General features: G+C 35.4%; 2 protein-coding genes across 3 annotated transcripts in view; one reads left to right on the top strand and one right to left on the bottom strand.

Annotated features, from left to right (window-relative positions):
* Positions 1 to 8,196, bottom strand: part of LOC107585136 (protein OS-9-like) — an 18,918-nt gene extending 10,722 nt beyond the window's left edge. Inside the window, exons 1-10 of the mRNA XM_016272015.1 lie at positions 8,003 to 8,196; positions 7,556 to 7,732; positions 7,306 to 7,369; positions 7,023 to 7,099; positions 6,658 to 6,756; positions 4,105 to 4,306; positions 1,150 to 1,311; positions 577 to 686; positions 408 to 450; positions 186 to 277 (exon numbers count right to left, since the gene is read on the bottom strand). Of these exons, the coding sequence (XP_016127501.1) occupies positions 186 to 277; positions 408 to 450; positions 577 to 686; positions 1,150 to 1,311; positions 4,105 to 4,306; positions 6,658 to 6,756; positions 7,023 to 7,099; positions 7,306 to 7,369; positions 7,556 to 7,732; positions 8,003 to 8,152 (1,176 nt within the window). The 5' untranslated portion in view covers positions 8,153 to 8,196. The remainder of the gene's footprint in view (positions 1 to 185; positions 278 to 407; positions 451 to 576; positions 687 to 1,149; positions 1,312 to 4,104; positions 4,307 to 6,657; positions 6,757 to 7,022; positions 7,100 to 7,305; positions 7,370 to 7,555; positions 7,733 to 8,002) is intronic.
* Positions 8,197 to 10,985: 2,789 nt separating this feature from the next.
* LOC107585207 (beta-1,4 N-acetylgalactosaminyltransferase 1-like) overlaps positions 10,986 to 14,036 on the top strand; it is a 39,822-nt gene continuing 36,771 nt past the window's right edge. For both annotated transcript variants that reach the window (XM_016272117.1, XM_016272116.1), the window contains exon 1: positions 10,986 to 11,149. The gene's annotated coding sequence lies outside the window, so the exon portion shown is untranslated. The remainder of the gene's footprint in view (positions 11,150 to 14,036) is intronic.

The following is a 14,036-nucleotide window of genomic DNA, read 5'->3' as shown; positions in this document are numbered from 1 at the left end:
AATGGGTGAGTGGCTTTTTACTTGACACAGTGTCTTCAAAACACTTTATGGCAGGATATTCTGAAAAACTTTATGCAATGACCATAGGCGATTTAGTTATTTTTGCCAATATTCTCCAGACGGCAAGATGTTGGCTGACAAATCAGCTTCTGTCAAAGCCTGTGCACAGATTCAAAAATACTTACTTTTTGGTTGCTTTCTCTGAGATGTTGTACAAATTTCATGAGGTCTGCAGGGTCTGTGATGATTTTAAAATTAAATTTTTCCTCTCCAAATACTAAACATAAAAAGAAAGATGAACAAAAAATGAAGAAAGTGCACTGTTCAAATTTAGGACTACTTGATTGATGCTATAATCGTAAATAGACTTAAACAAGGTCTATTTAAACTTCGATTAATTGTCTTACTGTCATTTTCATGTAATTGGCTGTCCTGAGGCTCCTCAGGGTTCTGTAAGACAGTTGTAATCCATGGCTATGATCAGTGCCCCCTCAAAAGGTTCATTAAACAAGCATAAAGGCAAAATAATTATGGTTTATATTATAGATTGAAGATATGCTTTAAATGATGCTGCACCTCTGAGTCAGGTGTGCTTGACTCTGTGCTGGCTGGTTTGGCAACTCCATCCCAGAAGTCCTTGTCCTCATGCTCTTCACTCACTGAGCCCACCTCAGCTACTTCACCCTCTGTTAACACAGAAACATGCACACACAAATGCCATACTGTTTGAATGCTGCACCGAAGCTGCTAACAAAACAAAGAGAGAAATCAACAAAAAAAAGAGAGAGAGAGAGAGAGAGAAAGTAAAACCAAGACCAAAAAAAGACTAACCTGGAGAAAATATAAATGTGTAATATAAATTAACAGTAATGTTAACATTAATATTATATATATATATATATATATAAATATGCACAAACAAGCATACACATTAACTATGTTTTATTAAAAGACGAGGATTAGAAAATAAACACTGTAATAGTCTTACAAACGTACAAACAAGACCTGAAAGCGCATGGCATCACTTCTCACCACCTCAATGTCACATTTACACAGCGCCACACAATGTATTAATTTGTAACTGCATGATTTAGGCTAGAGTCAGAGAGATTGTGGTTGGATAAACAAATCAAATCATTGCATACTGACCTTTTGTTTCTGTCTCTGAAAGTGGAGGCTCATCTGAATGGACTGCAGGGTTCTCATCTGTTTTGTCATCCTGCAATCCCTTGTTCTTGTCATCCTTGGACAGAATTTCATCTAGGTTCTTGAGCTCCTCCGAGATCTGCTCCACTTTACGTTTAGTGTCAGCTGAGTACAGAGAAAGAAGGAGAGATGGAAAGGGAAATGTCAATGAGCTAAAAATAATGCATCAATTAGTAGTAGGCTATGCGTCATTTTTCGTCGACGTGCAGAACACATGCAAACCACTAATCTACAGTGTCCACGGGCATGTTGCTGGTGTAACCCGCAGTACCACGGCAAAAGCCGAAGAAGAAACAGCTCGCATTATAGCCGTGACGGCGGCAAATAAATATCAAATCATTAAAACATTATTTAAAACTACAAAAAGGAGACAACAACGGAACAGGAGAAGATGGCATTCTTTCAATCTCAACAAGGACTTGTATCACGGCAGATCAACATTGTTTGTTGCGGACAACTACTGATATATAATGCTATGTAGTATAATAAATGATAAGACACTTGTTCTTTGCTTTGTTTTATTTTATAAAAGAAGATATAACATTAAAATATATTAAAGTGCACATAAACACACACAAAACTCAAGTACATATGGAGGGAGGGGTTCTAACAGACCAGTGAGGTGCAGAGGTGCACGTCAGGCTATGGCGTAGAGTGTGCGTCTATGCGTAGGCTACAGCGTAGGTTCAATGCAGAAGTATAAATTGGGCTTAATGATAGAGCTGTCTAATCTAATCAATCACTCTAATGTAATCTAATTAATTAGTTATGGAAAAAATAACGTGATAAGATAACAGAGATCACAAGAACTTAATATTGTGTTATATTTTAGACACAATATTTTCTGTTTTTGCTCAGTTTTGCTAAAGCAAATATTATCTTTTTAAAGCCACAGCAGAACTCTTGCGCTTCTCCCAGCATTATTTCTGAATGAATCCGCATTATGAACGAATCAGGTGAACTAATGATTCAATGGCCCATTCATAAAGAGAGCCATTTACTTAAAACCTGAATGAATCAGCCGTTTGAACGAATCTAATGAATGAATCAATGAATGAACAAATGACTCAATAACATTTACTGCCACCTACTGGCAGTATTAGTTTCTTATTTAGAGTATCATTGCATTAAAATTAATCGATTGACAGCCCCAATTTATATGGTTAAAAATCAAACTCTTCCTAAACCAGGGTTGCCAGGTTTTCACAACAAAACCTGCCCAATTGCTACTCAAAACAAGCCCAAACATGTTTTAGGGAAGATGTCCCGGTAAAAAACACATTCTAGTGGGGTAAAATACACGTTTTGGTGGGGTTCCCTAGGTAAAATTAGCTTTTTAGGGGCTAAATATCACGTTTTTGGGGTCACTTATAGCGGCGAACATGAAAAACAACCCGCGGCAACAGTGTTAAAGTAGCCCAATTCTGCGGGAAAACCGCGGACTTGGCAACACTGTTCTAAACTCTGATTAATCTTCTGAAGGTCTTTTAAATCTGAATGCTTATCATGTAAGCAATTCTAAGCCAATTGGCACAAAGTTCCTCTACAGCACTATAAAAAAAGCTAGCAACTTTTATAATGAACTGAGTTACAATGTTCTGGGCTTTACCTGCTCTCGTAATTAGCAAATTACATATATATATATATATATAAATATATTAGGGGTTGCACAGACTAATCGACTTCAATGCTCTGCCATGACACTTTAAGCTTGACGTCGACTAGTCGCTGGTCATATAGAGGGCGCAACAGGATAAGAAATCTTTGAAGGACTTCCACATTTACGCCATTTTCAAACAGTTAAAATGACAAATAAATCTGCATTTATTTGATCAGAAATACAGAAAAACAGTAATATTGTGAAATATTATTGCAATTTAAAATAATGGTTTTCTATCGTAATATACTTTAAAATAGAATTTATTCCTGTGATGCACAGCTAAATTTTCAGTATCATTACTCTAGTCTTCAGTGTCACACATGATCCTTCAGAAATCATTCTAACATGCTAATTCATAATCAATGATGGATGCAGTTGTGCTGCTTAATATTTTTTTGAAACCTGTGACACTTTTGTCAGGATTTTTTGAGGAATAAAAATTTAAAAAGAACAGCATTTATTTAAAATAGAAATATGGAATAATAATACTGAAAATTCAGCTTTTCATCACAGGAATAAATTCAATTTTAAAAGTATATTAAGATAGAAAACAGTTATTTTAAATTGCAATAATATTTCACAATATTACAGTTTTTTTCTGTATTTGTGATCAAATAAATTCAGCCTTGATGAGCAGAAACAATAAAAATCCTACTGATCCCAAACTTTTGAGCAGCAGTGTATATATATATATATATATATATATATTAGGGCTGCACGATTAATCGAATGCGATTGTCATGCGCATTTTTTTTTAGTAATGCCGGTTCTGTAATCAGCAGGAAATCATCATCACGTGCTTTCAGATGGAGCAGCATTTACTACACATAGCCGTAGTTCACTGACAAGTTACGCAAAAAAGAAAAAAAAAAAATCACACGATTATATTGCGCGATTATGAAATCGAAGGAATAGTTCGCGATAATGACAACTGTTTGCATAGCTTTTCAGTGAACTATGGCTCTGTGAAGTAAATTGTGGTTTTGAACACCCCTTGTTCCACTGATTTTTAAATTGGAGATGTTATCAAAACATAGTTAGGCAGCACAACAAGTGCTGAAACGCTCTTGAAAAGCCAAATAAAAAGTAAAATTGTGACATTCACAACATTGCTAAATTGTGTATTACTAGAAAAATCATTGCAAACATATTAGGCGTATTTGATATATTGCCCAATATGTTTTTCACTAAATGACAAAGCCCTGATGGACGGAAAAAACAGAACCTCTTGTACTTACAGACTTGAGTCTTGACATAGTCCATATACTGCTGGGCACTGAGAGCAGGTTGGCACACAATGCCTTGTGGCTTGGCAGTGGAAGGTGGGTGCAGGAGGGGATGCTGGCATGTACGAGAGGTGTGTACTGTTAAGACGTAGCGGCAGGACTGAGGTTCATCTACCCTTGCGATATAGTCACTAGAGCCCTCCTCACACAAAAACTGTTAAAAAAACAAAAAAAACACATTCATTTAGATTATCACAGCTCAGATTTGGATTCAAATAACATAGCATAGCAGTAACTCAATCCCAAAAAATATATTTTCACAGTCACACATTTTCACATTATGACGGCTTTTGACCTACACTATATGGGCACAAAGGGCTTTTTAACATTTAATTTCAAAACTTCTTTGACCCTCCCTAACAGCTTCAACTCTGCTGGGATGACTTTCTAATACATGACTGCAGTGATTTGTTCCCATTCATACAGTATCTTATGTCTCTTATGTTCAAGACTGCATTATACAGAAAAAACAGTAATAATGTGAAATATTACATTTCAAAACAACTCTTTTTATATACATTTTAAAATGTAATTTATTCCTGTGGTGGCAAAGATGAATTTTAATCAGCCATTACTTCAGTCTTCAGTGTCACATGATCATTCAGAAATCATTCTAATATGCTGATTTTGTGCTCAATAAACATTTCAAGTTATTATTAAAGTGAAAAACCATTGTGCTACTTCATATGGTTGTTGAAACCATGATAAATTTTTTCAGGATTCCCTGAAACCGATGTTTTTGTAACAATGTTTAAGTCTGTACTATCATTTTGATCAATTTAATGCATCATTTCTAAATAAAAGTATTAAATTAATATATATATATATGCGCCGTGAAAAGGTTTTTGCCCCCTTCCTGTTTTTTTATTTTTGCATATTTGTCACACTTAAAATATTCAGATCATCAAACTAATTTTAATATTACACAAAGATATCCCGAGTAAATACAAAATGCAGTTTTAAAATAACATTTTCATTTATTAAGGGGAAAAAGCTGTCCAAACCTGCCTGGCACTACGTGAAAATGTAATTGCCCCCTAAATCTAATAACTGGTTGTGCCATCCTTTGCAGCAACAACTGCAATCAAACGTTTGCGATAACTAATGAGTCCTTTACATTACAGTGGAGGAACTTTGGCCCCCTCTTATTTTCAGAATTGTTTTAATTCAGTCACACTGGAGGGTTTTCAAGCGTGAATGGTCCGTTTAAGGTCATGCCACAGCATCTCAATTGGATTTAAGTCCGGACTTTGACTTGGACACTCCATTTAGTTTTTCTTGAGCCATTCAGAGGTGGACTTGCTGATGTGTTTTGGATCGTTGTCCTGCTGCATAACCCAAGTGCGCTTGAGCTTGAGGTCACAAACTGATGGCCGGACATTCTCCTTCCGGATTTTCTGATAGAGTGCAGAATTCATGGTTCCATCAATTATAGCAAGTCGCCCAGGTCCTGAAGGTGCAAAGCAGCCCCAGACCATCACACTACCACCACTATGTTTGACTGTTGGTATGATGTTCTTTTTATAAAATGCCGTGTTGGTTTTATGCCAGATGTAACGGGACACACACCTTCCAAAAGTTAAACTTTTGTCTCATCAGTCCACAGAATATTTGCCCAAAAGTCTTGGGGATAATCAAGATATGTTTTTGGCAAATGAGACGAGCCTTTGTGTTCTTTTTGGTCAGCAATGGCTTTTGCCTTGGAACTCTCCCATGGATGCCGTTTTTGCCCAGTCTCTTTCTAATAGTTGAATCATGAACACTGACCTTAATTAAGGCAAGTGAGGCCTTCTTTAAAAGAGGGATCTTTTATGACCTCCTGGATGAGTCGTTGTTGTGCTCTTGGAGTAATTTTGGTAGGACAGCCACTCCTGGGAAGTTTCAAGTTTTCTCCATTTGTGGATAATGGCTCTGACCGTGGTTCGCAGGAGTCCCAAAGCCTTAAAAATGGCTTTATAACCCTTTCCAGACTGATACATGTCAAGAATTTTGTTTCTCATCTGTTCTTGAATTTCTTTAGATCGCGGCATGATGTGTTGCTCTTTAAGCATGCTTCACTTTGTCAGACAGGTTCTATTTAAGTGATTTCTTGATTTAACAGGTCTGGCAGTAATCAGGCCTGGGTGTGGCTAGAGAAATTTAACTCGGCTTTCTAAAATAATGTGGTTAATCACAGTTCTTTCATGATTTAACAGGTAGGAGGGGACAATTAATTTTTCACATAGGGCCAGTTAGGTTTGGATAGCTTTTTTCCCTTAATAAATGAAATCATCTTTTAAAAACTGCATTTTGTATTTAATTGCATTATATCTTTGTGTAATATTAAAAATTGTTTGATGATCAGAATCTTTTAAGTGTGACAAATATGCAAAAAATAAATAAATAAATAAAAAACAGGGAGGGGAAGCGAAAACCTTTTCATGGCACTATATATATATATATATATATATATATATATATATATACTGTGTGTGTGTGTGTGTGTGTGTGTGTGTGCAATCTTACTCTGACTTCTGTCTCTCTGGGATTCCCATTCAAGTCACATTTAGAGCCATTGACATATGACTGACTATGATACCTCTTTAGCTTATGCTGCTTAGATGCCTAAAAATAGAAAAAATGTCATACAATCATATTAAACAAATAAATAAATATATAGAAGATAACTACAAAGATAGCGTGCAAATAGCATACTTCTGAAGATGTGTGTTAGCTTAGCATGTTCATAATATTGCACCCTGTATTACTAATATTGACTATCAGCTATAAATGGAATTTCCTCTATTTTCTGTAACTATCAAAAAATGAATAACATACCACAAATAAATAAAAAAATAATTAAAACGAAGCACGCTAACTTTTGGCCTTACCTTGGCGGTTTCATTGGTCCAGTCAAACTCTGAATCATAATATCCCAAGAAGAGCACATCTCCCTTGATCTCAGAATCTATAATCACAGACATGGAATATATTTAAAAAACCTTGAATAGTGCGAATACATATTATAGACTACACATTATCCTTCAAAACTTAAACTCATAAATTAATTTTTTTCCTATTAAAAATCTCAAGGGTATACCTGGCATAACACCACTATTCTACAACTCCATTAGACATGGTAAAACATAATTGAGACATTTTTAATAAAGACACCTTCTAAGTGGTACTGCCTGATGTGCTGGCCATAGCAGAACTCATAAGTCCACCAGTCTTTGGTCTATAAACAGAATAAAAATAAACATGTTTTATGTCACGGTGACATGTACTTCATTACCTGCAAAGAACATAAAAGACTAGGCAAATGGCAAAAATGTCATTATCCATGTCAGTGGTTGTGTATATTCAGTATTTGTGTATATTCCAGTCTGTAAGTTACTGTGACAGAACTAGAGGTGATGTCAACCTTAACCAGGCATGGTGCAGTTTGCATGGGCTTGAGGAGATCAGGGACTCCTGGACCACTGTAGCCTTGAACATCAGGTTCTGACACCGGGTCCTGATGGAAACGCATTGCCTGAGCTGGCAAACGACACTCATACAGCTGCTTGTATTTGTTAGAGACCAACATCACATCTTCCATCTAAAAACAGGAACAGAAAAAATGAATTAGAAAAGGAGAACCAGGTAAATGTGGCGATACAGTTTACACCACACTGCCAACTTTACCATACTGATTTTTTTTACCTAACTTTTGCTATTCTGTATTGGAGTACTAGACATTTAATAGGAAAATATGTCACATAGGCAAACCTTTTAATGTCTGATACGTCAAGCTGTGCATAAAGCTAACAGTTGTGTGTAGCAAATAAACATCCCTAGCTAACTGCATCTCTAGCCAAAACAACCTTACCTGTCCCATAATAACAGGATCGGGCAGAATCTGTATTCCATATTTCATTTCATTTAATTCTTCTAAATTCAAAAAACCAAAGACGGACAGGAGACATATTAAGAAAAAAACATATAATCCTCTTAACCACTTAATCAAGGAGGAAGCCATAGTTCTCTCATATCGCAAACTAGCGTTGTCAAATGATTTGTTATTTGGTGCGTGTCAATGTGCGCTAAGGAACGGGGATTGGACAACGTTGTTAAAAGATGACACTTGATTGGATAATATCAACGTCAGTCAGGTTTAGAACGTGCATTGATTGGATCACGTGCAGTAAAAGCCACCCACCAGCCACGAAAATGACTTCTATTGGACCCGCCGAGTATTTGCAAATCAATGTAATGTTACGTCTCGGACTCGTGGGGTCGCTATGGAGCATGTGAAAACGCACAGCCGCACAAGGTAGCCTACGTTGTGTTCGCAACATAGTCTATTAATATCTGAGAGAGAAATAAAATGCCATTATATTAAAGATAAATAGTGTCTCTTTGTAATTAGCCTATATATTATCCATCTTTCTTTTACTCAAAGTTACATTGTTATTGTGATAAATAAGTTACACGGAGAAAATAAACAATGTAAGTCTCAGCAAAAGTAAACAAACCACAAATAGCAGGAGGTTCATGCAATGTTGAGATTTCACCAAAGCCATCATTTTGGTTTAGATTTTAATAGTTCAGTTATTTAAAAAAATCTGTCTTTAAAGTGCACTTTCAGAAAAAAAGGTAAAAGCTGAATCTCGGTAACTTATTTACCCCTTAATGGTAGCCTACATATTTTGTACCTGTTAGTAGGCCTATTTTACAAATAGCCACAGTGTACATATCAGTGCCTTTTGAAAGGGTACTGTCCCAGTAACAATTTTGTACCTTTTTTCCTGAGAGTCTATGTTGGATCAATATTGAAGTTGACAGCACAGGGGTTGGTGACAGTAGCATTGAACCTATTGTAGTTTATTATGACCACAGGATGTGTACTTTTCTGTACCTAGTCGGTGCTTCCTCATTAGACAAAAAACAGCTGCATCCTATACAGATGTTTATTTATTTATTTTTATTTATTTAGTCATTTATCAGACGTTTTTATCCAAAGAGACTTACAAATGAGGACAACAGAAGCAATCAATTGTAATATTAAAACAACTAAAAACAGACCCAAAACTAAAAGCTAAAACTTTATAAATACTACCTATACACATTTTTAAAATAAAGAAATTAAATAAAAATGACAAATGCATACAACAAAATTTCAAAACTTAACATTGAAATGAAAAACACAAAATAAAGCTAAAAACAATTCAAAATATTAAAGAACAAAAGGTATAAGAGTATAATAATGATTCTAACATAACACCAAGCCAAACACCAAAAAAAACTACATACGTGTGTACAACCACACACACACACACACACACACACATATATATATATATATATATGTACACATTTATAAATTCAATATATATATTGTTTCATTTCCATTTAGTTTGTTGAAGTATTAAAATAACTCAAATTAAATAAAACTAAACACTTAATAAAAGACCTATACAGACATAATAAATTCAGACATAATGTAACTAAAATTAAAATAAATAACAAATACAAATAATACAAATCAAATGACAGTAGTTTATCAGTAATCTTAAAAAATAACACTGCCAAACACACATGCTAAAAAACAACAACTTACACATAGTAAGAAATGGTTATAAAAACTGAAACAGAAGTGAAACAAGTAATAGATCAAGTAATAAAACAAGTAATAAGAAAAAATATGTTTGCTGAATCACATGACATACATGAATTCTCTGGCACAATTTTAAAAATGGTGCATCTAATCTAATTTCTCTGTCCCTTTGTTTTACTGGCTTGTTTTTTTATTATTATTTGTATTGTAAAAGTTATATAGTGTTTAGATCCTTTCAAATGCAAGTCAATAGTTAAAACTGAGTGATTAATGCATAAATAAAAATGACATTTTTATTTACAATAATATGGAAAGCTTGGTGCAAAAAAAAGAAGAAGAAGCTTCTCTGGCTGCCCACATTTGACCGAAGCCTGTTTGAATAGCCAGATAGAAAATTCAAACTCGTCGAGTAGAACATTTCGACTTCATCTGAAACAAACTAATATGGTGTTTTGGATGAAAACAGCTCTTCTCATTGAATGATGTCAGATCGAGAAGCAATTAAATGGAAAAGGTGGGAAATGGGGCTTTGTAAGTAGACAGAAGGCAAAACGAAAGCATCTCATTACATTACACCTACTACAGTAGGCCTATTAATAGGTTACATTTTGTTATTTTTGAGTTAATTCTTTCTGAGAGTTAATTCTTTTTGAATTGATAATATCATTATTGTAAGCTAGATAAAGTGGACAGATTAAGCGTCAAATTCAAAATGCAAACTGTCGTGATTTCATGTAAACATTTTTAGCCTACATGTTTACCTGTGTGTGATGGCCATTTGCCTTTGGCTCTAAACACTGCGATCCAGTATCCCTGTAAGAGGTTTGCAGAATGGATAGCAGGCGTCACGTCACATGACAAGATTTCCCCCTTTTGCCTCTCTGCGAGATGATGTCTTTCCATTAATAGGTGCATGGTCTATTATTAATGTTATTGATCATATAAATGATGTTGCTTTATAGGCTACTACGTGGCAGCTGAATGCTTGGATCTGATTGGTTGACTAAACGTTCCAAGGTGTGCAAATAACTTTTTTAGGCCTATTTCATTGAGTCATATCCAAAGAGTAAAGACGTGCGAGAAATTTAGTTAATATCCCCACAAAATTAATGTCCATTCAGATCATTAAGCATTTATAAACCCTCTTCCTCTTGTGGTGAGCGGCAGGCATGAGCGCGTGTTGTGAAGCTGCATCACTCTCTCCTCCTCTCTCATATGAGCGCATTTCAGCGCGCTGCAGCCCTCCATCGCTATTCACAGAGGGGGTAGCCCGACTCCTCTCCGCTCTCCTCCATTCTGTCTCAGAGGTGGATGCCATGCCATCGGGTTTTCTCCATTTATCAGCTGTTTGCGTTCACATGACAAGCGCGCCGGGGGTATTTTAAGGGTAGGGGATCCCTCTTGGTGGCGACATTACAGGTAAGATTTATCTGAACGTGTTCGGTCGCTCATCCGCCCTGTTGTGATTAGCACTGATATCATTTTGTCAGTTATTTACGGCACATTTGTTTCTTTCTGCCGCACGACTGAGTGAATATAATTAAATATGCACCGCTAAATTAATTGATCGCCACTCACTCTGTGGTGTTTGAATAGAACAGAAGGGATTTGGTTTCTTAGATACATTTCTAATGGAATTATGGCTCTGCATTGCCTTATGGAATTTTCTGTGCAAGATGTGACATATGGCGACAACAGGCCAAGGGGCTTTTGGTACCTCTCTGTTTTGCTGTACAGGCGGCAGAATGGGCGTTAGACAGTGGCAATGATGAGTACGCCAGTTATCATGTCCTTTAATGACTATTGACTCTTTGCCAAGGCTTTGAACGGCTTCTGTCTCGAAGGCCAGCGGTGCATGCTGTGCGGCCTGTGTGAAGTATATAGTTTACAGTGGGCTGGGAATCACCGCACATTGGCCTTCTGTATAGATAGACTATACCACATCAGTATGAGGAGGGAAGTCGCATCCACTCTACGTGGCTGCGCATGTGTTTTAATTTTATTTTTTATTTTTTTATCTCTATAGCCATGGATAAAGTAATGTAAGTGCAGGGGGATGTTTTATTCACCGCGTTAGTTGCGCAATGTTTTTCCCGTTTGTCTTTGATTGCTTACAAAAGTCTGCAAAGCTAAAACATCTAGCTCTGTTAATGAATTCATCTGGTATATTTTCTTTTTTCTTTTCTAAATTATTTTATACAGCTGACAGCGACAAGCTGTTGATTTCTTTTTCAGGGAAACATTTTTAAGTTGTTGAATACAGCCTACCACATTTAAGGTGGTAATGAATTAAAAAGTAGTTTGCAGTAACATTAAAGGATATTATTGAAGTACAGAAACGGCATTTTCAGTTTACAGAAAGATGTTTTTGTTGTAGAGATTAAGACTATTTAATTGTGTCTTAAATTAAATTTTACATCCTTGTTATATTTTAGGGTATACAGGTATACTGCATAAACTGCCTCATTGTAATCTCAGCTCATGTGAAGACTGAGTATTGCAATTAGCTATAGCTGGGTAGTAACTGATGACATGTAATCTGGATTATGTAATCAGATTCCAAAAATTAAGTACTTGTAATTAGATTAAATTACATTTTAAAATACTTGTAATCAGACTACAGTTACTTTTTATGGATTACACGATTACATACTATTTACACAATAGCAATAAATTATTCATGATTTAATGATTCTATCTAATTCCTTTCATCTTTTAATGTTCCTTTCTAAAATAGCCTACTGCTTATACACACTGAAAGTATTTCTGTTTTGTCCACATTCACACAAAGACTGGATTTACAAAAATCATTTCAGGTTTAAGAAGTGTTTCAACATCACATCAACTACTGATGAACACATTCATTTTTATTTGAATTATCATTCTGTAGGTTATTTGTATTTCTATGTCTTCAGAAGGCTTTTGTCTTTCACATTAAAATGCACACATTTTTCTCATTTGATCCTGTGTTTTACTGATGAAGTGTTTTATTTTGATTGATTTTATAATGACTTATAATTAATTAAATCATAAACATTTTAAATGAAAATGTATTTATTTATTTTTTGTAATGCGCTTCATGTTGTTAATAACAATGAATGGAATATATTTTCTTAATCTTTGTATTTTTATATCAATATGGTATAAGATTATACAATTTAAATCAATGCAATAAACAAGATTTTTGACATGTAATTTGGAATGGATTTGGTAACGGATTTGTAACAATTTAAAGGGGTCATATGATGCTGCTAAAAAGAACATTATTTTGTATATTTGGTGTAATGAAATGTGTTTATGTGGTTTAAAGTTCAAAAAACACATTATTTTCCACATACTATACATTATTGTTTCTCCTCTATGCCCCGCATTTTTGAAATGCTTGATTTTTACAAAGCTCATCGGTCTGAAAAAGCGAGGTGTGCTCTGATTGGCCAGCTATCCAATGCGTTGTGATTGGCCGAATACCTCAAGCGTGAGACGGAAATGTTACGCCCCTCACATTCTGTTGATGCCGTGTCCCGGCCGGAGCGACGAGACAAAAACATTAAGACCCATTACAAACGAGGCATTTGTTGCATCCTGTGGGGACATAATTACTGATTATAATGACTTATACTGTCTTTTTATTTATTTATTTTATTTTATTTATTTATTTATTACAGGGACAATGCATATTAATAAACATTTCTGTCAATATGCCAGAATTAGCCAGAAGGCTATTTTTCACCTGCAGTCCCTAGACAGATGGTAATAGTCACCCTAAAAGAGAATAAAATTACATATTAACATAACAATAAAACAATTACAATACATTTAGTAAAAAGTACTATTAAGCTATGATGTACAATAGAAATGCAACAGACCAACAATCAGACAAACATCAGACAAATACATGAACATACACACACACAAAGCAAAAAAACCAACAGGGGGCAGCGAGAGCTCCTCCTTTTTACGCGTTGCGTTGCATTGCATCGCGCCGCGTAAACATAAAACTCTGTCTGCATTTGTGATCGGAGAAATGACAAACAACATGTGCTACTCTACTGCCCAAAACTCGCGTTTGAATCATCAGTGGCAAATCCTTTAAATGAAAACGTACTTAAGTGAGCCAGAACTGCCGGCATTGTAGTCTAACGTTACTCTCCCAGGATCAGTAAACAGTCCTCCATAAAATGTGCTGCACACATCTGGATATTTGGGTTAAACTGTTCTGGAACAGTGTTGTAAATACAACTTAACCACTGATTTGTAGTCGTGTCCTCTTTTGGAAGACCAAACAAAGTAGTTTCGCTTTCACAAC

Source organism: Sinocyclocheilus grahami, unplaced genomic scaffold, assembly GCF_001515645.1.
Source record: "Sinocyclocheilus grahami isolate Dianchi unplaced genomic scaffold, SAMN03320097.WGS_v1.1 scaffold67.1, whole genome shotgun sequence".
In the NCBI taxonomy this organism is placed as follows: Eukaryota; Metazoa; Chordata; class Actinopteri; order Cypriniformes; family Cyprinidae; genus Sinocyclocheilus; species Sinocyclocheilus grahami.
The sequence above is the reverse complement of the archived record's forward strand: the minus strand, read 5'-3'. Positions and strand labels throughout refer to the sequence as shown.